Below are 26,132 nucleotides of genomic sequence, written 5' to 3'. Positions count from 1 at the left end.
ATTAAGATTGTTCTACTCAAGTAATTTTAAGTCAACTGGCTAAATTTTGAGGAAATTCAACCTATCTCATCTCAGCAATTTTGTCCGAGATATATTATGGGGTCTTGGGCTTGGAAGGGGTGGAATGAATATGAACATTTTTGCACACATTAGCCATTCACAGACGAAGCCGCATCCTCAAACTTATCAGCTTAAGATTTTAATCACTGAACCAAGCAATGGCCCCTAAGCCAGTCATTCTTTCGTATTAAATCTTCCGGAATCCTAACTAAAATCAGATTCCTACTCTATTTGCCTGCAACATCCTCCGTAAATATCTCTCAACTGCTGCATATTCATAATTCATGATAGTTTAATGATAAACTCATAAACGTAGTTTCAAGTTTGAATTAAAGAAAAGGAAAACTTAATTTCAAACCTTATTAATATGGAATTATGGATAGAGAGAGGAAAAGAAGAGGAAGAAGACCGACCTATTATAAGAACAGCCGGTACAATGGCCTTACAGATCAGGACTAGCAAATCCCAAACCTGACCTAAACACAACCCAACCTGCGGATTGGACTCATTTATATCAAGGTAGGTTTACTGTTTAATGCAATCCATTGATATCACTAATTACATTCATATAATTTCGGGGACAAAACCGATGATCTATCAGGGTAAATTAATATGGTCAAAAAATACGCCCATAAGATACATTTATCAGGGTAAAAAAAAAAAAAAACATGGGTAAAGTAGGTTCTTGAAAAACGAAGAGGGCCTAAAACCTAAATAGTGCCAGAAAAAGCTTTTATAATCTATCAGGTACAAAGTAACTATTTATATGCTTTTCTGATTTCTTAACTAAAAGATGATAACACTCACCTAAATGGTCATCGAATCTCTCTCTCTCTATACAACATGCAATATGGCTAGCATGTTTAAAAAAAGATAAGCATAACTTATTTAGATCACTATTCAAACGAAGAGGGCCTAAAACCTAAATAGTGCCTGAAAAAGCTTTTATAATCTATCAGGTACAAAGTAACCATTATATGCTTTTCTGATTTCTTAACTAAGAGATGACAACTCACCTAAATGGTCATCGAATCTCTCTCTCTCTCTCTCTCTCTTTCTCTCTCCAACATGCAACATGACTAGCATGTTTAAACAAAGATCAGCATCATAACTTATTTAGATCACTTTTCAAACGTACGGCTAGATTGTCTTTTTTTTTTTTTCTTTCTTTTTGTCATACACTCAATAAATTTTCACCTAGGTATTGATACAACTAGTCAACTACTTACCCAATGCTCCCAACTCCATCCACCACCACCTCTTCCTCCCAAAAGTCAAACATCAAACAACTAAGCAACGAGTCCTGCTTGAGAAAAATTATGGTTAATTTTTACGGAAAAGTATGGACAGGCCCAATGCAGATTTCTGATTTCCACTGCAGAGCTACAAAAATTCAAAGTGTCAACAATCCACACTCTGCACCAACGCCCGCCTGTGAATTGGCATCAATTCCGAGCTGGCACCTACCCCAACAGTATTTTGAGCCTACAAATTCTGACCCTGGGATGAATCATCATTCTCCCTTTTTACAGAAAAGTACGGTGGATTGAAGGCTATCCCTCACATATGCTTGTTGCTTTGGGGGAAGCAGAGAGGGTTCCGATACTGAGGTTAATTTCAGGGTTGCCTTCCATTCTTTGTGCAAGGCTGTGAACCGAAAACAAAGCAGTCCCAAGCTCCTATTTAATCTGACACGTCTGCAATTTGGTTTGATTTTACTTTGTTGAATGTGTATTGGCCTGTGCCTGTCTATATATGATACAAAACTATGTAAATAGGATAGAAAAAAGGGGATAGATATAACAATAAAATTATCAAAGGCCAATATGAACTTGTATACTCGGAGATGGATACTCAAGTCAAAACTATGCCCTTCTATGCATCAATATTGCAAAAAGGGCAGAAAAAGAATGGGAATGGGGTGAATTGAAAAATTAATGAATAATACAACAAACAAATTACATTACCAAGATGGGGAGAAAGAGGAAAGCAACTATACAATGTCACCATGTCATCTGCATCTTTGGCGTGTGTACCCTGGGGATCCAAATGATTGTGTTCCTCTGTAGTTTCTGCTGGGAGAATCCATTGGCCCCCTGGATGAGGCATAAGCGATTTTTGCTGGTTCCGGAACAGAGTCTAAAGGAATCGACTCTGCAAAGCATGCAGTGTTGATTCGAGTCCTCTCCAGCTCCACCTGAAGCAGCTCAGAGCTACACTGCTGTGCAAGAGCCTGCAGAGAAAAACAAGCCAATTTTATTTAGCACATTGGAAAAGGACAAAGAAAAAGCCCAACTTCTTGGGTAAGACTTTGCAGAACATCAAAAGGGGGTTCTACCAAGTGGCAGGCTACACCAAGGAGATTTCTTTAGGCTAAAGTTAAATGATTAAATGTTCTAGCCATTTATACCTTCTAATATCCAAAATAAAAATATGTAAAACATAATCTGCAAAAGCCATCAGTTCACAATGTTTAAAAAGAAAAAGAAACAAAATGAAAGTTCATCAAACTGGACTCATTTAAGATCTCTAGTGCAACTTCTCTAACTGGTGGGATATACTGACTTCATTGCATTTTGATTAAACCTAAAAACTGATTCCCATTTTCCAATGCAATGTTTTAAAATGCGGAGGCATGACATGAGGCATTCCACTACCTAGAGCCATGAGGCATAGTTCAAAACGAAAGAGGTGTAAGCCATCTGAACACAAGGAGGCGCAAGCTTCCTTGAGAGGAAGGAGAATTTATTTTTTCTTTATTTTTAATAAAAATCTTTTATATTAAAAAGAGTGAAGATGCATAATACTAGTTGAAAGGGATAAGGGGGGGGGGGGGGGGTGGGGGGGGTGTGGTAAGGGGGTCTGGGGGCTCTACCCCTGGCCCAAACTTTCTTTCCCCTTCTCTTTCCTTCCCTCCCATTCCCTTGTCTTTTCTCCTTTTTTCTTCTCTTTCTTTTTCTTTCCCTTCCCTTTTCTTTCCTTTCTTTTTTCTGTCTTTTTGTATGAGGTGTGCATGAGGCGCATGAAGTGTATGCCTCTGGCATGCCTTATGAAAAAGGCGTATGAGGTCTATGCCTCTTTCACCTGAGGCATACGCCAGAGAAGTATCAATGTCTCAGGGCATTTTGGGGGCACCTGTAGGCGTACACCTCCCACACCTTTTAAAACACTGCTCCAATGTTGATACAATCATTCAACATCATTTAGCAAGCCCCAAGTAAAGCAACTCATGAGTAAACTTCTTACAATTAGGTCATCTTCAGATACAGTCATTCCTTGTTGTCGATCATCAGCAATAGCTTCTTCACTGCCACGAGTTGACCTATGCAGATGCCCTGGAACCTCAGAAGACTCGGTCATGCTTTCAGAAGCCTTCTCCAATAAGACTCCTTGTAAAGATTTCAAAGATTCTCGTGCACCCGTTGAGAAATATTGGTTCAATACAGTCTCAAAATATTCAAGCTGCAGATGTATGCATGTTAAAAATAGTGTCAAGGAAAAAAGTAAATAGCCAAGCCAAGCAACTCAATCATAACCTATATTAAGTCATTTTAGATAGAAAATAGGAATCTGAATTTTCTGGGAATATACAGCCTTCATATCATTTTCAAGAATTTTCAGCAAGGAACATCCTGAGGATCTTACAATTCTTTAGTCCCCTTTGGCCTTTTGTAGAAGGTATAAGCACCATACTTTTGTCAATATGATGATGATTCAGAAATTAACAAATTTAATGTTATTTTTCTTCAGCTCTAAATACAGTGATATATCCAAACTCAGAGAGAGAAACACATATCATTTGTTACTTTGTGATATGACACTAGCACATGCTTTTAAATATATCAAGTAGCATACTTTGAGTTTCAGAATCAACAGTTTTGTTTCACTTAGGCGGTGTTTGAACTTCTTTTTTTTTTCCCGGGCGGGGGGATGGGGATGCAGACACAAACAAGGAAAAAAAATCCATGGGGAAAAATCAGTTTCTCCTGATTCCTTATCCAGTGGAAACTACATGGGTGATCAAGATTTGATCAATTTGATTTTTCTAAAAGTCATTTTTTAGTTTATTAGTACCTTCTAAGTAGGGTTATTGTCTTGAAGGGTCAAAATAGTTCAAAGTCTTATCTTAGAATTTGAAAAGTTGAAATTAGAATCACATTACTTCTCTTTTTGTCTATTTTCCAAAGGACTTGTTAATTTTGCACGATTTTGTTGCCAGTAGATGGGTTATAAATTTATCTTTCCTATGAAACCAAGACCTTGTAAATTAAATGAGTTATAGCCATTTTACTTATAAGGTGTCAGTTGGTTACAGGATTTGAGTATTTTTTATATTCTTGTCTTGGAGTTATCTTTGGTTTGTTTATAATAAAGGGTATTTAGGGTTGTTTGAGGAGTCCAAGTCCGTATCTGTATACCTATGACGTTATGAGTTTGCTTTGGTTCTAAAGCAATCAAGAGTTGTATCTGGTCAATTTTTTACTCTAAATTGAAGTGTGTAAAAGAATATCCTAGACCTTTCTGTTAACTCTATTAATAGTTGCTCTTATTTGATATTTAGATAAAAAATTAAAGATTTTTTTTAAGTTACCTACAGGTAAGAGAGTGATCTTCTTTTTCTCACTGTTTTTTTCTTTCTTTATTTCTAAACATACAATCTGTTTCACTTTGTTCTCTTTATCTTCTCTATTTCAGATGTAAACCTCTTTCATAGTTAAGATCCTTAGTTCCCTTCTCACCACATGAAGATGGTAGAACTTTTCTAGGGCTGCAAATGGATTGGTTCAAATTGGATATACCTAGATCAGAATTTGATTCATTAACATTTGGATACAAATTGAATTTGTATTTTAATAAGATACTGAGTAGCATTAACAAAATAAATTACAATGGTCAAAATATAATATATATTATTAATAAAATGAGCTAAAATTGTCCTTGATATTATATATAAAGAACAAAATGAATTGAAAATGTCTAGTACGAAACTTGAACCTATGACTCTTTAGTAAAAATGCAAAAATGCATTTAAGCTAATTTTACTAACAGAATATAAATCTTAAGTGTGTGTATATATAGCTTTTTTACCAAAAAAGTGTGTGTGTGTGTGTGTAACCCTTAATTGGATCTTAGAATTCGAATTTGGACAGATGTATATCCTTCCCATCCTACATTAGGGAGGGGGAGGGTTGTGGCAACACAAGTTGAATTCACAATTTGGCAGGTTCCAGAAAGGTTAGCCCCTCAAAGATTTTTTTCTAAATTCTAAATTAATTAAAAGCATGCAAATTATCTGCTAATCTCCTGATTTGACATGGCTCAATTTTTTAAGCTAATAGCAGATGACAGAAAGTAGCAGACACATGAAGCCCTTTCCATCCATCTTTTCGATTTCCTTGCTAACCCAAACATAACCGTAAAGTGTTTTTTCCCGAGGAAAAAAGAATGTTCCAACAATGGGGATTACTCACCTCAAGCATAAGCTGACAGAAACCATTTGCATCCAATGACTTGAGATCTTTTGATTTGTTCTCATGGAAAAGGCTGAGGAAAGTATCTATTAGGCCTTCTACAAGGACACCCAGTGTCTTGTCCAGCAAGGGCTTAGCCCCAGTAAAAACCTGCAGCAGAAAATTACTTTACACTCATAACCATAATTTTTCAAAGCAACTTAAAGAAACTGTATGTCCCTTTGATTAGATGCCTAGATGGTTACATGACACACCCAAACATTAAATATTTGCACAATCCATTTGATAATTATACACATGAAAACTGTACATATTTGAAAAAGAAGAGATTTTTTTCTTTCAGTTGAAAACAGCCCTCTTGAAGTATAGAACTGCTTGAGATTAGATGCAAAACCAGAAAACAAACAAGAGAAGATTAAGAAGATGAGAGAGAGAGAGAGAGAGAGCTGGCAGCAATGAGAGTTAGAGAGTGAGAGGTTCGAACTGAACCTCCCTCTAACACTCTAAAACATTTTATTAAGTTAATCTTTGAATTATTACAGAGAGGCCCTTGGGTGGGCAAGAAATTACAAAAACATAGTATATAAGAGTATGGGCCTAGAATAAGGCCCATTATAGAGGAAAACATAAACATAACATAGAATGACAGCCTATGGGCCATTCGGCCCATCTCTACACTCCCCCTCAAGCTGAGCATAGATGTTAATCATGCCCAGCTTGCCAGTGTCACGTTGAAGCTTTGCCTTGGAAATACCTTTGGTGAGGAAATCTGCCAATTGTCCTTCAGAAGTAATAAATGGAAGACACACTTCACCGGAAGAGACTCTTTCTCGAATAAAGTGTCTATCAACCTCAATATGTTTGGTTCTATCATGTTGTACTGGGTTGTGAGCAATGTTGATGGCAGCCTGATTATCACAGTACAACATCATGGGTTTGTAATGATCAATCCCAAGCTCTTCCATTAAGGACCTTAGCCACAACAATTCAAAGAATCCATGTGCCATGGCTCTATACTCTGCTTCAGCGGAGGATCGAGCCACAACTGATTGTTTCTTACTCCTCCAAGAGACAACATTACCAGCCACCAGACTGCAATACCCTGAAGTAGATCTTCTATCATCAATATTTCCAACCCAATCAGCATCAGTATAGGCTTCAAGTTTCAGATGACCATGCCTGGTAAATAGAATTCCTTTTCCTAGAGAGCCTTTCAGATAGCACAAAATTTGTTCTGCTGCTACCATATGAGTATCTCTAGGAGCATGAATGAACTGGCTAATACAACTGACAGCATACGCAATATCTGGCCGAGTCAAGCACAGGTACAGGAGCTTCCCAAGAAGTCTCTGAAAGACCCCTTTGTCTTCCAACAATGTTCCATCCGAAGCTGAAAGTTTGTGATTCGTATCAATGGGAGTTGCAGCTGGTCTAGCACCCATTTTTCCAGTTTCAGACAACAAATCAAGGACATATTTCCTCTGGGAAATAAGAATCCCATCCTTAGATCTAGCAACTTCTATGCCAAGGAAGTATCTCAACTCCCCCAGATCCTTAATCTCAAATTCTGTACGGAGGAAAGACTTAAGGGCCCGAATGCCTGAGGCATCATCACCAGTCACTATAATGTCATCAACATACACAATGAGATACACTACTAGAGATCCACTTTTCTTCACAAAGAGAGAATGATCTAACTGTGTCTGAACATAGCCGAATTTAACAAGTGCAGCTCTAAATTTCTCAAACCAGGCTCTAGGAGACTGTTTGAGGCCATAAAGTGATTTCTTCAATTTGCATACCTTTCCTTGCATATCTTTCCCATACATTCCTGGAGGGAGACACATGTAGACCTCCTCATGTAAGTCACCATTCAGAAATGCATTCTTTACATCCAACTGATAAAGAGGCCAATCAAAGTGAGCTGCCAAAGATAAGAGAACCCTCACAGATGTCATCTTGGCAACAGGGGCAAAGGTCTCCAGGTAGTCAATCCCATATGTCTGTGTGTAGCCTTTTGCAACAAGTCTGGCCTTGTACCTCTCAATAATCCCATCAGCCCTGTCTTTAATGGTAAAGACCCACTTGCACCCAACTGGATCCTTCCCTTCAGGCAAATCCACCACCTCCCAAGTATCATTTTTGTGTAGAGCATCCATTTTAGACTTCATGGCATCTCTCCATTCTGGAATCCCAAGAGCTTCTGACACAAACCTAGGAATAGAGTTAGAAGCAACTGAAGAGAGGTAGGCAAAGTATGAAGGAGAAAGTAGATCATAAGAAAGGTGTTTGGAAATGCAGTGCGCAGTGCACTTCCGCTTTCCTTTCCTAATAGCAATGGGGACATCAAGATTTGAGAAAGATGGATCCAAAGAGGCTGAAGCAGTACCTGTTATCTCATCTGTGATTGGGAATGTATGAGTCTCATTTGTTGTAAGGGAAACAACTTGCTCATTCCTTGATCTTTGCCTTTGATACATTTTGGGATTATGGGTAGGACGAGGAGGTAAAGAAATAGAGGCACTAGGGCAAGAGGAATGAAGTGGCTGATCCTCCTTTGATTCATTTGGTGAGGATACAGGCTTGTCAAGTGACTCAACTGGGACAAGAAGAGGAAGAGCAAATACTTGTGACAGACTCTCCCCCTGTTGACAATGTCCTTCTTGAGAGGAACCATAAAAAGGAGAAAGCTCATCAAAGGTAACATCCATAGAGACATGTCGAGTGCCAGTCTTTGGATCAAAACAACAATAACCCTTTTGTGTGGGGGAGTAACCAAGGAAGATGCATTTGTGGGCTTTTGGTTCAAACTTATGTCTCTGGGCACTTGGAATGTGAACATAACAGGTACAGCCAAACACACGAAGAGGAATCGGGAAGAGATCCTTGTCTGGATGAAGAAGATTGAAGGGGGATTTAAACCCTAAAACCCTGGATGGCATACGGTTTATGAGATAGGTAGCAGTAAGAATAGCACCACCCCAAAATCTTGTGGGAACATGTGAGGCAAACAGAAGGCTCCTTGCAATTTCAACAATATGTCTATTTTTCCGTTCAACAGCTCCATTTTGAGTTAAAACAAGCTCATGAAATTGCCTCACAAGTCTTGGGACTTCATCATGGGATTTCATTAGGTATATCCAAGTGAATATAGAAAAGTCATCAATAAACAGGATGAAATATCTGTAGCCCCCCATAGAAGATAAGTGGTAAGGCCCCCACACATCAGAGTGCACAATATGAAAAGGAAAAGAAGATCTTTTATTGCTCACAGGGTCATTGTTTCTACAATGCTTTGACAACTGACATGACTCACAATTGAGACTGGACACACTGACTCCCTTAAACAATTCGGGAAGTAAATGACTTAAAGCAGAAAAAGGTAAATGACCCAATCGACAATGACTCAACATAATTCGACTGACAGACTCTAAAGAAGTAGAACCAAAGGCAACATTCTTGGGATGATCAAAGCATTGGCCAGGAGTGTCGAGCAAGTATATTCCATTCGCTTCATGGCCACTCCCAATCACCTTCCGAGACTCCAGGTCCTGAAACACACAGTGAGAAGGGAAAAAGGTTACACAACAATTCAATGACTTGGTCAAGCTACTTACAGATAATAAATTGGTATTTAATTTAGGTACATGAAGTGTGGAAGATAAGAGTAAGGAGTCTGTAGCCTTGACAGTTCCCTTGCCAGAAATAGAGGCAAGAGAATCATCAGCTAAGGTGATTTTGTCTCGACTAGGAAGCAAATCATACGAAACAAACAGAGTGAAAAGGTTGGTCATGTGATCAGAAGCACCTGAGTCTATGATCCAAGGGGTCTTAGGATTACCTGAGGTGGATGCATGGTTAATAGAAGCTCTTATACCTGAGTGAGCAAATGCGGTGGTGGCTGAATTTCCAGAAGGGTTGGATGATGAAGTTACACCTTCAAGATGGCTGATCATCTTTCCAAACTTCTCATACTCAGCTTTCATGGCTGCCAACTGTGCACAGGCTGACTCAACTTCTGTATCTGTACCCATGGCTGCATTTGCACTCCCTATCTTTCTACTATCATTTTTCTTCTGAAACCGAACAGGGACAAGACTGGGATGCAATTTCTAGCACTTGTCCTTGGTGTGTTTCGGCTTCTTGCAATATTCACAGACCACCTCCTTTCCTGTGCCACTGGGAGCCCCTATAACCCCTTTGGGTTTAACCCCCATATTTGCAAAATGATCATTGATGCCAACTCCTTGAACCTGTACTTGTTTTCTACTCTCTTCACTGCTGACCAAAGCATATGCTTGCGACAATGAAACACTTTCCTTGGACAAAATGTTCCGCTTTGTGATATCATATTCAGGATTCAGCCCAGTTAGGAACTCAAAGACCCTGTTCCTTTCAACTAATTTCTTGTATGTTTCAGCATCATTGGGGGTATCCCATGTTACAGCCTCTATCAGATTAGTCTCTTGCCATAAAGATTTCAGGGTTGAGAAGTATGCCGCAAGGAATTTCTCCCCCTGTCTTAGATTCTTCACATCACTCCTCAGTTTATAGGCTCTAGCAACATTCAATTTCTGGGAGTAGGTTTCTGCAACACTATCCCAGATTTCCTTAGCCGAGTTCATCCAAAGATAGTGTTGACTAATCTGTGGTTGCATTGAATTCACAAGCCACCCAATCACTGTGTAGTTCTCTTGCATCCATCTCTCATAAGATGGATCGTCCTCTGGGGGAGTGTTCTTGCTCCCAGAAACAAACCCCCATTTTCCTCTGCTACAAATATGGATTTTCACTGATTGTGACCATGCCAAGTAGTTGGTCCCATCAAGTTTAACTGTAGTTACAACCAACATAGAATCGGCTGGGGTTCCCAAAGTCTGCCCATATTCAGCAGCACTCTTGCTTTCAAGGTCTGAGAAGTCCATCATGAAAATGTTCCAATTAGGGTTTTAATAAGTTTCTCAAAGTGCAGGGATTCTTGATGAACTTGGTTTGAGCTGAATCGGCAACACCACACAGCTCACAAAATCAGTTCAGTCTTGACAACTGTGACAGCCAAGCTCGGTGACAACTCTTTCTAGAAGAAGAAATACTATTTCAGCCTTCAAGGGGCAACCAGTAGACCTCCAAACATAAAGTATTCCAGGTCCCCAACAACCATTGTCCCAAAGAGAAGAAATAACAGTCCACAGTCCTTAAGAAGCCTTTTAACAAACACTCTGTGTGCAGTAGTTAACACCCTACTGATAACTAGTAGAAACCACTTCAATAGTATTTCGTATAGGTCCAAGAAAAGGCTGGGCTGAAATAGAGACTAATACCACTGAGTCCAAACCAGTATCATCAACTTGACAGTCCAACAACAGCCAAACTGCTCCCCAAAATAACCCAGAAATCTCTGAGTTGAATCAATCCAGCAACAGCCGAATAGTAGGGCAGAATGGAGAGGGGTTTCGAGTACTTTAACAGCCCTCCCAAGCAAAGAAAATAACCCAACAATAACTGCGGTAACTTATAGTATGTGAATCTCTGATTTGAGCTTCAAATCAGGCTGAACACCTTTCTCTCTGATTCTTCCTGGTCACCGAACTATTCTCCAAGTGGGTAGAGACTTGGGCACCCTCCAATGATCTCCAAGAACTAGGCGAATGACTTTAAACTTCCAGCCCTAGAACGTCCTCATGTAGTCGGCTGGACTAGAACCACACGAGGGTCACGCCAAGCTCTGATACCAAGTTGAAAACAACCCTCTTGAAGTATAGAACTGCTTGAGATTAGATGCAAAACCAGAAAACAAACAAGAGAAGATTAAGAAGATGAGAGAGAGAGAGAGAGAGAGAGAGAGAGCTGGCGACAATGAGAGTTAGAGAGTGAGAGGTTCGAACTGAACCTCCCTCTAACACTCTAAAACATTTTATTAAGTTAATCTTTGAATTATTACAGAGAGGCCCTTGGGTGGGCAAGAAATTACAAAAACAGAGTATATAAGAGTATGAGCCTAGAATAAGGCCCATTACAGAGGAAAACATAAACATAACATAGAAAGACAGCCTATGGGCCATTCGGCCCATCTCCTCTACACTTTCACATAGCAATAACATGACATATGAGAGAATAATAGTAAGGAAACAAGGCACACCAAAAAATATAAGAAAGAAAGAAAGAAAAAACATTATGCTCCAATAACATGCTTAGCATACCCACCCATATCAACATCATAAGATGCCAACAGACTTGACATTGCTTAGATACTCTGATGGATGGAGTTAGCCATAAAATTAAGGCTTGAGAACTCTTTTTTCCATGCATTTTCAACTTTAATACAAGTAAAAATGCATCAAAGGCAAAAATCCATTATTGAGTCCCTTGATCGAAAGGTTAGTTTGCATTCTACAACCCTCCCCCCCCCTTCTTCTCTCTCTTACTCTCCCCTTTCTTTTCTCTCTTTTAATCATTATATAAGGTATGTATGCATGTTGCTGATTTAGCTCCTGTTTGCAATACCTTTTTGTTTTTTCTTTTAGTTTTAATAAAAAAATATTTTAGATGGTTTTAACAAAATTTTAGTGATATATCAGCAAGATGGGGGGAAAATTATTCCAGGATGGTTTCATATCACACCTAGATATTTTCCAATATATTGGTGATATTACAAACCGTGGTAATATAATACAAAATATACAACACTTGGCAAAATGGCAAGTAAAAAGAACAAATAACAAACATAAACAAGCTCCAAGTAATCTTTTCCAATTGCTACAATATTATTGAAATCTCAGGGAAAATAGCTCAAGAATTACGAAGTTATGAAAATTTGTGTTGGAAATGAGAATGATCTAATGTCTGTTGCAAAATAAACAACAACATTACATGGTTGGAATTTGGGTTTAGGTAAATGAGGCTAGCCTAAAACTAAAATAGTGGTGCCTGGAACATCTATTTCTAGTCCAATTTTTTTAACAAGTTCATAAAGAATAAAATTTATGGTTACCAATCCAAAAAATATTACAAGCTCATTTTTTTATATAATAAACAAAATAAGGAGACGCGCAAACACATGCACATTGTTACACTCCCCTGCTCCACCTCAGCCCCATATTCCACCTTCTGTATGAGTTTTGCCTGAGAGTCGCCATCCAAACTTTTCAGTTGTTTATTTCAAAAATGCCTGGAAGGGTGTTATATTGACCACATAAAAAATGTTTTTTTTATAGAATACATTCCATTGATAAAAGATGTGGTAGGAACACAACACTCCTTATGAGCCCCAAATTAAGTTATTGTGTGGGGGTTTCCTGGATTGTCTGGGGAAACTCACTTAATGAACCAACTAGAAAACCCATTCCCTACAATGTACACATACAATTATCATATTGCAGTTGCTTGTGATACCTTGTCAGCTAAGAGCCTAGGCAACTATTGCTTACAATACCCAGGCAACACTTGTCTAGCCCTGCTTGGGGTGCATTATTGACATGGTTGTTATAACAGCTGTAAATGCTTATTTGAGAAAACAAGTTGATAGTTGGGCAAGAGTTGAGAGAGCTCCAACACCAGGGAGGGCAATTCCACTTTCCCACAAATTGGCCTTGCAACTTGTAACATAATCAATAAAATGGCCAATCCACAGTTCATGGAAGCAGAGCTTCCCATCATCCCTTAGAGAGGAATGAAAATCCAGAATTGTTTTTAATTTGCATAGGCACTATCAATGAGAATTTCTAGATTCTAACCATCAATTTGAAAACATCATAACTGTTGTGAGAGGTGTTTTTGAAATGTGTCAAAGATGCAGGGGTTTCTTGTAATTTCTTTTACTTCAGGGACTACCCTGTAAATATTTTATTTAATAATATGATAGAGTACAGTGGGCGCTGCCACTTGCCCATGAGATTCCTTTCTCTATGTTTGGCTTCTCTCTTCTCTTCTCTTTTCCTCCATTAAGGCTTTCTTAACAGATTACATGGTATCAGAGCATTGATCTGTTATAGAAAACCCTAATTTTTCTTCTTCTTCCTTCTTTTTCCCTCATCTGAGCACTTCTCTTTATTTTGGAGCAGCCCAAGCCTATAGAGGACTGACCTGATCACTTTCTGCTCCCATTCCCTCCTTATTTCTTGGTTGTAAGACCAATTATTTTGTTGCTCAAGTGATTGCAGCATGTAGGAGACTTCTTCAGATCATTGAAAGGAAGATTTTTTACCGTGATTGATCTGAATTGTGTATGAGAGGCTGATGCAAGTCTGTTATGGTTTGATAAGGTGTTGGAAGTATCCTGTTTTTATCTCAGTTTACAAGGAATCCTGCCAACTGTTTGCTGTTTGTTTTCTGGGCTCTAAACTCAAAGTTGAAGGGATGTTTTGCAAGGTTGGCTAGGTTGTGTTTGTGGAATAGACTGCTGTGAAAATATGGGTATGACGTAGGTGTTGCAGTTTACTGGTAAGTGTGTTGTCTTTCTGTCTTTTCCTCTTGGATCAACTGTTGCAGTGTGGGATGGAAGGGCTTGTTTCTTGTTTCTTGAAGCTGCTGTCCACATAGTAGTATTGTGTTCCAGCAATGTCTTCAGAGGGTACTGCTACTAACTCTTCTAGAGGGTCTGATGTGGAACTGGAATGGACAGCGTAGGGTTTCCAGTGTCTCTTGTTCCTTTTGATGGATTGAACTACTTGGAGTGGTCTAAGGGTGTGAAGATGTTTGTTGGGGCAAGGGGAAAGCTAGGGTACCTAACTGGGAAGACTACGAAGCCTACAAATGAAGGGGTTGAATATGATAAGTGGAAACAAGAGAAATACCTGATTATGTCTTGGTTGACATCTTCAATTTAGCCTGCTCTCAGGAAAAACTTTATGCGGGGTAAAGTGGCCAAGGAGATATGAGACCAAGCAAAGTCAACTTATTAAGAACAACAACAGTATGCTCAAATTTACCAACTTCAAGTTGAGTCATCAGCCTAAAAACAAGGTGAAAAGTCCCTAGCAGCATATTACTCAGCTCTTAGTTCTATGTGGAAGGAGTTGGATCATTACAAGACTATTGTTTGGAAGAGTGATTAGGATGCATCAGCATATAGGAAGTTATTCTCTCAAGAAAGGGTGTTTACTTTCTTGGCAGGTCTGAATCCAGTGTATGAACCAATTGGGGTTCAAATTTTAGGTTGTAAAGAGCTTTCGAACCTTGAAGAATATTTTGCTCTAGTTCAGTATGAAGAAACTAGGAGGGCAGCTATGAATCCCATTGAGGGGGAGCAGATTGCTTTATTGTCTGAGGGTGAAAATAAAAAAGGTGAGGTACAGAAGAAGGGATGAGGTAACAAGGATAAGTTATGGTGCAATCATTGCAAGAGATCCAGTCAACAAAAGAGTTTTGTTGGGACTTACATGACCTAAGAAGATTCAGGGGTAGCAGAATAGGGGATCCAATGCAACTAATATTGCTTCCTCCACACCCCAGCCAGGATGACCAAAAACTATCAACTCAGGGTAACACTTCTCCGGTTCAGCTAGTGGCATCTGTACCTAAGGAAGGTCTTCTGAGTACTGTGTGATCAGATTGAGCAGTTTGGGTGTATCCTTGGGCTAATGGAGGAAACATCTATTACTCCCTCCATTTCTTATGTAGTGAATTCAAGTAACCAAGTCCATGCCCTCCATGTTTCATCCTCCCCTTCTCAGTCCCCTTGGATCATTGATTCAGGGGCCACAAACTATATTTTTTTTTGAAGGATACGAGGAAATTTTATTAAATTTAAAAAAGCAGTACATCTTAACATGATGGCTGTCAAGTTGACAAACCAAATACAGATCAGATCAAACTGAAAAAAAATCAAAACTACAAGGATTCAGCTCCAAAGTGCCCCAGAAATTCTCTAACAGATCAAATTCGTTCACTTGGTCAAACTCTGGAAGGCTGAGAACCCAAGCTGAAAGCAGACTACCCGCTCCTGCTATCAAACACTCGATGCTTTTATTTTTGTCCTCAAATACTCTTCTGTTTCTTTCTTTCCAAATGGACCAGCAGACTGCAAATGGGATGCAACTCCATAGGATTTTAGCTTTCTTGCTCTGATTTTTGGCCATTTGGAGAAAATCTATGCTGGAACTGAAGGGATAAATACATTCTCTCCAAACAGGAAAGAGAAGAACTTCCAGATAAAATCTGCCACACTACATGAGAAGAAGAGATGAAGAACTGTTTCTTCCTCCTGATTACACCACAAGTGCAATCATTGCAAGAGATCCAGTCAACAAAAGAGTTTTCTTGGGACTTACATGGTAAGCCTAAGAAGATTCAGGGGTAGCAGAATAGGAGATCTAATGCAGCTAATATTACTGGTATTCCTTCACTTTTTTCATCTTATTGTGTTTTATCTGGTAAGAATAAGGTTAAATTTGCTGATGGATCCTTGTCTTCTATTGTGGGTCAGGATGTTGTCTCCCTTCCCATTGGCCTTTGTTTATCTGATGCTTACCATGTTCCCAAAATGCCATTAAATCTTCTTTCTATTAGTTGTATAACAGTCTTTGAATTATTCAGCAACCTTTTTCTTGATTATTATGTTTTCCAGGATTTGGTTTCAGGGAGATGATTGGTAGAGGACGTATGATAGATGGTCTCTACATTTTGGATTTTGTCAGTTCAAATTCTTTGAAGGGAACTAGTTTTTTGAGTCAGAGTCAGCACAAGGATCATTATAATAAAGACCAGATTTAACTCTGGCATTGTCGTCTTCATCATTTATCCATTCCTTTTGTGAAGGTCTTGTTTTCGCATTTGTTTAAGTTTCTTTCTCTTCATTAGAGTGTCCTAGATGCCAACTGAGTAAGTATTGTAAAAATTCATATCCCTCTATTAATAAAAGAACTGATTTTCCCTTTCACATTGTGCATTTTGATGTTTGGGGCCCTTACAATGTTGCGGCTGAAGGTGGTTATAGATATTTTATTGATGACCATCTCATGGTGTTTACACAATTTCATGTTGATACCTAGATTGCTCACCTAGATAATGCAAAGGAGTATTTCACTAATGATGACAATGTTTACTTTCAACATAATGGGGTATTACATTAGAGTTCTTGTCCTCGCACACCTCAACAAAATGGCGTTGTAGAGCAAAAGAATAGGCACTTACTATAGGTGGCTCATAGTTTACTTTTGAAAATGAATCTTCCTAAGTGTTTTTGGGCTGATGCTGTTCTTACTGCGACATACCTAATTAACCACATGCCATCACAACTATTACAATTTAAGGCCCCACATCAGTTGCTTTTCCCTTCATCACCTTTGTTCTCCATCCCTATTCGTGTTTTTGGATGTTAGTGTTGGGTGCAAAATCTGTCTCCCACTTCTGGTAAGCTCTACCCTCATGCTATCCCTTGTGTCTTCCTTGGCTACCCTTCCACTCAAAAAGGGTATAAATGTTACAACCCTGTATCTAAAAAGGTTTACATTTCTATGGATGTTTCCCATTTTTAAGTCTCGTCCTTTCTTCTCTATTTCACCTTAGGAGGAGAGTAGTAGTGAGGTGAGACATGTTATTCCTTTTCCATCTCAGCCTTCATCCTAGCAGCCTCCTCCATCTCAACAGCCTCTTTGGGATTATGTGAGTCATAATTGTCACAAAGGTCAGTTGTTAGATCAGCCACTGGATACAAGTGTGGAATCAAATGAAGTACTTCCAATGCCATCAAACTCTCATGAAGCAGATCCTCACCCTACTCATCCTTCAAGTACTTCTGAATCCTCTCCTAATGATATTAACCTTCCTATTGCTCTTCGTATGGATGTAAGGTCATGTACTAAGCACCTAATTATCCACTTTACTTTCACTATTTCATTGTCTCCTAGTTACCATGCCCTCGTTTCTACTGTTTGTAGTGTCTATATTCCTAAAAGTGTTGTAGAGGCTTTGGAATTATTTGAATGGAAGAATGCTATGCCTAAGGAGATTCATGCCCTTCATAAAAATTGTTGAGCAAAAAAAGAAGAAGAAGAAAGGAAGGAAGAAGGAGAAGAGAAGAGGCTGCAGACTTAAGGCCTAAAAAGAACTGCTTCATGCGAGTGAAGCATTTGTATTTATACTATACTGGCCGTACAACACAAGAGGTCTACAAAAATTACAAAAGTACCCCTGCGGGCACTAAACCTGTGTACAGTACATACAATACATCTGTCAACACTCCCCCTCAAGCTGGGGCATAGATATCAATCATGCCCAACTTGTCACAAAGATCTTGGTGTCTGGAATGGTGTAGCCCTTTTGTAAAGATGTCTGCTAGTTGGTCTTCAGAGCTGATGTATGGAGTGCATACTTCGCCTGTGATGATTTTCTCTCTGATAAAGTGCTTGTCAACTTCAATGTGCTTTGTTCTATCATGTAGTACCGGGTTAGCAACGATACTTATAGCTGCCTTGTTGTCACAGAGTAGAGTCATGGGTTTGTCCACTGGAAAACCCAACTCTTCCAATGAATTCTTTATCCACATACCTTCGGCTACTCCGTGTGCCATTGCATGGTACTCAACTTCAACACTGGATCTAGCTACCACGGTTTGCTTCTTACTCCTCCAAGTAACAAGGTTCCCTCCTACAAAGGTGCAGTAACCACTAGTAGACCTTCTATCACTTTGAGATCCAGCCCAATTTGCATCTGTGTAAATTTCAACTCTCAAATGTCCATGTTTTTGGAAAAATAAGCCAGCACCCGGGAACTTCTTAAGATACCGCAGTATTCTCTCCGCTGCTTCAAGATGAGTGGGCCTAGGTCCCAATCCGCATCTGTGTAAATTTCAACTCTCAAATGTCCATGTTTCTGGAAAAATAAGCCAGCACTCGGGAACTTCTTAAGATACCACAGTATTCTCTCCGCTGCTTCAAGATGAGTGGGTCTAGGTGCATGCATGAACTGGCTGAGGACACCAACAACATATGCTATGTCTGGACGAGTCATAGAGAGGTACAACAATCTCCCTACAAGCCTCTGAAATTGCTTCACATCCTTAAGAGGTTCACCTTGGCTGTCACTTAACTTATGGTTCGGGTCAATGGGAGAGTCAGCTGGCTTAACCCCAATCTTTCCAGTGTCCTTGAGCAAGTCTAGGACATATTTCCTTTGGGAGATGAAGATACCCTTTTTTGATCGGGCAACCTCAATTCCAAGGAAGTATTTGGTAGGTCCTAGATCTTTCACTTCGAACTAAGTGGCAAGGAAGCCCTTCAAACTTTGAATTTCATCCTTCTAGTCACCAGTAACAATTATGTCATCCACATATACTATTAGGGTAGCCATTTTACCTTCTCCCCTTTTTACAAACAGTGTGTGATCTGACTGACATTGCTTGTATCCCCTCTGCTGAACTGCAGTATGAAATCTACTGAACCAAGCTCTTGGTGATTGCTTCAGCCCATATAAAGACTTCTTTAACTTGCACACTTTCTGTTCATTTCCTTGAGCCAGAAAACCGGGGGGTTGAACCATATAAACCTCCTCTTCAAGGTCACCATTCAAGAAGGCATTCTTGATGTCGAGCTGATGTAGATCCCAATTCAGATTGGCAGCAAGAGAGAAAAGTACTCTAATAGAGTTCATTTTGGCAACAAGGGAAAAGGTTTCTGTATAATCAACTCCATATACTTGAGTAAAACCCTTTGCCACTAAACGAGCTTTATACCTCTCCACGGTTCCATCAGTCCCATGCTTAACAGTGAACACCCATTTACATCCAATTGGATCCTTTCCCTTAGGGAGATCAACAAGTTCCCACGTGCCATTCTTGTGAAGAGCATCAATTTCTTCCTTCATGGCATTTGTCCATTCTGGTACTGAGAGAGCTTCTGCCACATTCTTGGGAATAAAGATACTGTCAATGGAGGTAAGGAAGGCACGAAATGAAGGTGAGATGTTCTCATAGGAAACAAAGTTGGAAATGGGGTGTTTAGTGGTGCACAACCTAACACCTTTCCTGTGGGCAATAGGAAGGTCAAGATCATTAGCAACAGGGAGGGAGGTCAGGACCATCATTGGGAGTCAAGTTACCTGAGTCAATATGATCTTCCCCCGAGGAATTTGATGGCACTTGAGGTACAGCTTCTGGATTCTCCACAGCTCTTGAACCTGGTTGGCCTTTACGACGACAAGAAAAAACACGGAAAGGTGGAGGATCAGAAGGAGAAGGGGAAGGAGGAGAAGGATTAGGAAGAGGAGGAAGTTGAACCAGTTTCTCCTCATGTCTACATTCCCCCTGAGGAGAAACAGGAAAGAAGGGCTCATCTTCAAAGAAGGTAACATCCATGGAGACACAGAATCTTCGAGAAACAGGATCAAAGCAACGATACCCTTTCTGAGAGAATGATTAGCCAAGAAATATGCACGGGATAGCACGAGAGTCCAATTTCCCTCGGGTGGGAGATAGGTTTTGGACAAAGCACCGACAACCAAAAACAGGAGGAGGGATAGAAAGAAGAGGGGCCTTAGGAAAGAGAAGCTAATGTGGGGCTTTGTACTCTAACCAACGAGAGGGCTGATTCTCCCAAGTAACCATGTTGGCCATGTGGTGTTTCTTGGTACCTTGTTGCCCGGGCCTTCTAATTACATCTGAGCCTTGCTTCTTAGGTAGATCCTAAGCCCACTTTGGTTTTCCATGGAGATCCCAACAAGTATCTTTGGTGTGTCGGGGCTTCTGACAATTAGTGCATCACAATTTTTCCTTATCTTCTGCTTTCTTCTGGAGATCCCCTCTCTTGGAAGAAGGTCCACCACTAGTAGAGGTACGCCCCTTTGCCGCCAACACAATTGCATCCCCTCCGGTGCTGTTCATCAAGTTTCTCCTGCTCTCTTCAGACTGAACAAGAGCATAGACCTCCTGGATTGAAGGAAGATCCTTAGAACTTAGAATTTGTACTCTGATGGATTCATAGATAGGATTGAGACCATGTAAAAAGCCAAACACTCTTTGCTGTGAGACAAGTTTCTTATACAATTTTGCATCTTCATCACACTTCCAATCAATATTCTGGTAATGGTCCAACTCCTTCCAAACAGTGGTCAAGTCAGAGTAATAAACTGATAAACTTCTCTCCCCCTGTTGACAAGTAGATGAGGCTGCTTGCAATTGATAAATCTTGGCTTTGCCTGTTCCCAGATCTCATTTGCAGTTTTGCCCACATGAAGTTCTTCCTTATTTGCGGTTGCATGGAGATCAAAAGCCATGCCATAACCATACTATTCTCCTGATCCCATCTATCATGTTCTGCATTTCTAGAAGGCGGTTCTTTGATTCTTCCATTTATGTAGCCTATTTTTCCCCTTGCAGTTATGTATAACTTGATCCCTCTTGACCACTCTAGGTAATTTAACCCATCAAGAGGAACAACAGCCATAGGGAAGGATAGGTCACTGCTCCCACTCATTCCATTCAGCACTGTGGAGATTCCGGATGTAGTTGAATCTTCACTATTCATGATTCTAGGTTTAGAAGTACAAAAAGCCAAAGGCACACTGCCTTACAGAGCTGCTACAGTCCACAACTAGGCACTTGCTGATTTTCGGTTTCACAGAGAACCAAGCACAAACACTGCAGCTGCAGTACTAGTTTGTATGACCTACACTTTGTAGGAATCCACAGAACAATATACGAACACTGCACTTGCAGTGTAACCAGGTCTGAATGACCTACAGTTTTACAACTTTCATGAAGCTCTCTCAGTAAGAACAGCAATACAAGTGGTGGTTCACCACACCTAATTGGCTGATATCCACTTTCCAGGGCGGCCGAACAGTCACTTAGGGTTTAGGGTTCATCAACAGTCCCTTAGAGAGCTGAATAGAGCAACACACAATCGGAGGAGGGGAAAAAAACAGCCAAGCAGTCCCTACTCAGATTTTAGGACATTAATAGTCCATCGAAATAGTGCAAGAAGAGAACCATAAACAGGGAAACTTCAGTTCAGTACCTAGGTCACCTGAACTGTGAATAGGCAGTACACTCATGGACTCAATCTTCTCTGCAGGCCAGAACCCTTTTTCGTACATTTGGGATGGTTTTCTACAGTCTTCTTAGCCGAGCAACTCCAGTCACCAACACCTGGGCTGGAGGATAAAGAAGAAAAAACTTGTAGTAGAACCCTTTTCTGCGCTAGGAAGTTGAACAATCAGCTTTCTTGTAGCAGAACCCTACTCGGCAGTGGAGACTAACCGCAGCACTAGAGAATGCTTCCTCTTCCTTGTCTTCGAGCATCGGGACTATAGCTTCTACGCAGCAGTGGAGAGAGACCTCAGCTGGTTGTTTTCCAGGCCTGGTCGGTTCCACTCTAATACCATGTTGAGCAAAAAAAGAAGAAGAAGAAAGGAAGGAAGAAGAAGAAGGAGAAGAGAAGAGGCTGCAGACTTAAGGCCTCAAAAGAACTGCTTCATGCGAGTGAAGCATTTGTATTTATACTATAGTGGCCGTACAACACAAGAGGTCTACAAAAATTACAAAAAAAACCCTGCAGGCACTAAACCTGTGTACAGTACATACAATACATCTGTCAACATGCACAAGATCTTGTTAACATTCAAAAGGGAAAGAAGTCAATTGGTTGTAAATGGATGTTCATCGTAAAGCATCAGACAAATGATTATATAGAAAGGTATAAGGCAAGGTTAGTAGCTAAAGGGTTTTCTCAGATGTATAGTGTGGATTATAATGAAACCCTTGCACTAATGGCCAAGCTGAACTTAATTTGAGTTCTTTTATCTTTAGTTGTAAATTTATCATGGCCCCTTCATTAGCAAGATGTGAAGAATGCTTTTCTGAATGTTGATCTTGAAGAGGAGGTATATATGGTTTAACCCCCTAGATTTCAGCTTCAAGTTAGTGAGGAGAAAGTTTGTCACTTTGTTGTTTAAAAAAATCATTATATGGGTTCAAACAATCCCCTAGAGCATGGTTTGAAAGGTTCAACAAGGTAATTCAACAAGTTGGATTTGTGCAAATGTCAAGTTGACCACACATTGTTTGTAAAAAGAAGGGAAGATCTTGTTCCCATTTGGATTGTGTATGCGGATGACATTGTGATTATCGAAAATTGGGAAGAAGAGATTCAAAGGTTGAAAGAATTTCTAGCTTCACAATTTGAGGTGAAGGATCTTGGCCCTCTCAAGTACTTCCTTGGTGTGGAAGTTGTTCGATCTAATAAGGGAATCTTTATTTCTCAAAGGAAGCATATTCTTGTTTTATTGAGAGATTGGAAAATTGGGGAGTAAACCAAAAGTGAACCTTATGGATCTTAATCAAAAACTTGGAAATTGTGAGGGTGAAACTCTTTTAGATCTTCAACAGTATCAACTATCAAGGACTCATTGAGAGGCTACTGTATCTATTCATGACTCGGCCAAACATAGCATTTATAGTGAGTGTATTAAGTTAGTATATGCACTCACCTAAAAAGCCTCACTATAAGGCTGAAGAGAGGGTTTTGCATTCTCTGAAGAGACACCTTGATAGAGGCTTTCTCTTCACCAAACAAGGTCATGCTAGAGTGGAGGATTATAGTAATGCTGACTGGGCTGGTTTTGTTGATGATAGAAGGTCCACCACTAGTTATTGCACATTTGTTGGGGGCAATCTGGTTACTTAGAAGAGTAAGAAGTAGACTGTAGTAGCAAAGTCAAGGCAGAAGCCAAGTATAGGGCCATGTCTCAGGGATTGGCTGAACTTTTGTGGTTAAAGAATTTTCTTACAAAGTTGGGCATGCGGAATTCAGATCCAATGTCTTTATATTGTGACAAGTTAGCCATTATTATTGCTCATAATCCAGTTCCCCATGAGCGGACAAAGCACATTGAAGTTGACAAGCACTGTATTCGTGAGAAGGTTAAAAGGGGTGAAATATGTATACTATTTGTTGAATCAAAAGAGCAAGTGGCTGATGTTTTTACAAAAGGTGTGTCTACCCTCTGTCATGAAAAGCTATGTAACAAGTTGGGTATGCATGATATTTATAACCCAACTCGAGGGAGAGTGTTGTTAGAAGTGTTTCTGAAATGTGTCAATGATGCAGGGGATTTCTTGTAATTTCTTTTACTTCAAGGACTACCCTGTAAATATTTTTATTTAACAATATAATAGGGTACAATGGGCACTACCACTTACACATGAGATTTCTTTCTCTATGTTTAACTTTGTTTTGGAATGGTAGAATACTGATGTATTTCATTTTATTGCCAATCGGCCTATTTATACAGTAAGCTGCTGCAATAAATAGAAAGAAGAAAAAAATAGAAAGAAAAGAAAATAGAAAGTAGAAAAATAGAAAGAAAAGAAAATAGAGAGTACAAGAATAGAAAGAAAGAAATAGAAAGAAAAACTTTCTAAATCAATCCTTCCACAATCCTAGGAATATATACAATTCTATTTTTACACAACTACCAAATATAGATCTGCACCAGTAACCCCACGTTTTCCAACACTCCCCCTCAAACTGGTGAATAGAGATCCTCCATTCCCAGCTTGGCTATTATTCTTCGAAAGTCTGTACTATTGAGCCCTTTAGTAAGTACATCGGCCAATTGTCCTTTTGTAGACACATAGGGAGTGCAAATCAACTTGCTGTCCAGTTTCTCTTTTATAAAGTGTTGGTCAATTTCGATGTGCTTCGTCCTGTCATGTTGAACAGGATTGTGAGCAATATTGATGGCTGACTTGTTATCACAATATAGTTTCATAGGCTCTTCTCGTGGAATCTTCAGGTCTTCTAAAATTATCTTCAACCAGAGTAATTCACACACTCCTTGTGCCATAGCCCTGAATTCTGCCTCTGCACTTGACCGAGCCACTACATTTTGCTTCTTACTCCTCCAAGTGACTACGTTTCCTCCCAAGAAGGTACAGTAACCGGAAGTGGACCGTCTATCTACTGGAGATCCTGCATAATTGACATCTGTATATGCTTCAAGAGCCAGTCCCCCATTTCTTCTAAATAAAATTCCTTTTCCTGGATTGGCTTTCAAATAGTGCAGAATTCGATAAGCAGCCTGCAGATGAACTTCTTTAGGATTATGCATAAACTGAATTATTACACTTACAGCGTATGCAATATCTGGCTGTGTATGTGCAAGATAAATGAGTTTTCCAACCAGTCTTTGGAACATCTCCTTGTCTACACTTGCATTCTCGCTAGCTTCTCCAAGTTTATGATTGGGATCTATAGGCGTGGAAGCTGGTTTACATGCCATATTTCCTGTTTCTCTCAAAAGATCAACAACATACTTTTGTTGAGAGATAAAGATGCCTTGTTTAGAATGTGCAACTTCAATTCCGAGAAAATACTTTAGTCTCCCCAAGTCTTTTGTCTCAAATTCTCTGGAAAAGCAGTTTTTCAATGCTTCCTTCTCCTTTTTATCATTCCCAGTAACGATTATATCGTCGACATAGACTAATAGTGCAGTAACTCCCCCTGAGGCTGTGTTTGATAAACAATGTTTGGTCACCTTGACTTTGCTTGTAACCTGTACTAAGCATCACCTTTGTGAACCTTCCAAACCATGCTCTTGGAGATTGTTTGAGGCTGTATAGTGCTTTCTTCAACCTACAAACTTTGTTCCCCTTAATGACTTCTCCAAAACCCGGTGGAATGTCCATGTATATCTCCTCTTCTAGATCACCATGGAGAAATGCATTCTTTACATCAAACTGTTGCAAATCCCAATTATAGTTAGCAGCCAAAGACAACAACACCCTTACTGTATTCATTTTAGCTATTGGGGCAAAAGTTTCCTGATAATCTACCCCATAAGTCTGTGTATATCCCTTGGCTACCAGTCGTGCTTTGTACCTTTCTAACGACCCATCAGATTTGTACTTAATTGTGAACACCCATTTACAACCTACAATCTTCTTGTTTCTTGGTAGATCCACAACTTCCCATTTGTTGTTCTTTTCTAGTGCCTCCATTTCCACTCTCATGGATTTTCTCCACTCCTTATTAGAAAGTGCCTCGGCTAGAGTATTAGGAATTGGAATGGTGTTAAGGCTGGCTAGAAAACTTTTATGGGATTTAGAGAATCTTTGGAACGACACAGATTTGGCTAAAGGGTACAATGGGCGTTTGGTACATTCTCTGGTTCCTTTTCTCAGTGCAATAGGTAGGTCATACTCAGATTGTGAAGGTGCAGGTTCAGGTTCTGCATATCCCTTAGTTCCAGGATTAGGAGTTGAATCTTGGTCTTGCACAAGTTGAGGATCTGGATTTCTTCTCCTAGAGTAAACCTACATATATCTCACATCATCATGCACATCATTGGTGGGGTTAACAGTGTCTGAATTTGGTTCAATGGTCGGGTTGTTTGACTCTTGTTGAGACTCGGGTATGTGGGGCTCAAAGGATTGTGACTCAGAGGGATGTGATTCTTGACGATTGGATGACTGTGAGGAGGGTAATACATCTAAGGAGAGTAGACCCGAGGCCTTATCTTCCATTAATGAGGGCTCCCCCTAAAGATAAGGTTGAGTGAAAAAGGATTGTCCCTCCTCAAATGTGACATCGATGGAGGTGTAGAATTTTCTGGTGGCTGGATGATAACATTTATAACCTTTCTGGGTTGGGGAATATCCCAAGAAGA

General features: G+C 39.7%; 1 protein-coding gene across 1 annotated transcript in view; it reads right to left on the bottom strand.

Moving 5' to 3' along the window:
- Nucleotides 1-1,763: 1,763 nt before the first annotated feature.
- LOC104586244 (exocyst complex component SEC5A-like) overlaps nt 1,764-26,132 on the bottom strand; it is a 146,501-nt gene continuing 122,132 nt past the window's right edge. Inside the window, exons 19-21 of the mRNA XM_010243412.3 lie at nt 5,532-5,681; nt 3,307-3,522; nt 1,764-2,293 (exon numbers count right to left, since the gene is read on the bottom strand). Of these exons, the coding sequence (XP_010241714.1) occupies nt 2,072-2,293; nt 3,307-3,522; nt 5,532-5,681 (588 nt within the window). The 3' untranslated portion in view covers nt 1,764-2,071. The remainder of the gene's footprint in view (nt 2,294-3,306; nt 3,523-5,531; nt 5,682-26,132) is intronic.

This window comes from Nelumbo nucifera, chromosome 1, assembly GCF_055504915.1.
Source record: "Nelumbo nucifera cultivar China Antique chromosome 1, China Antique-T2T, whole genome shotgun sequence".
Taxonomy (NCBI): domain Eukaryota; kingdom Viridiplantae; phylum Streptophyta; class Magnoliopsida; order Proteales; family Nelumbonaceae; genus Nelumbo; species Nelumbo nucifera.
The sequence above is the reverse complement of the archived record's forward strand: the minus strand, read 5'-3'. Positions and strand labels throughout refer to the sequence as shown.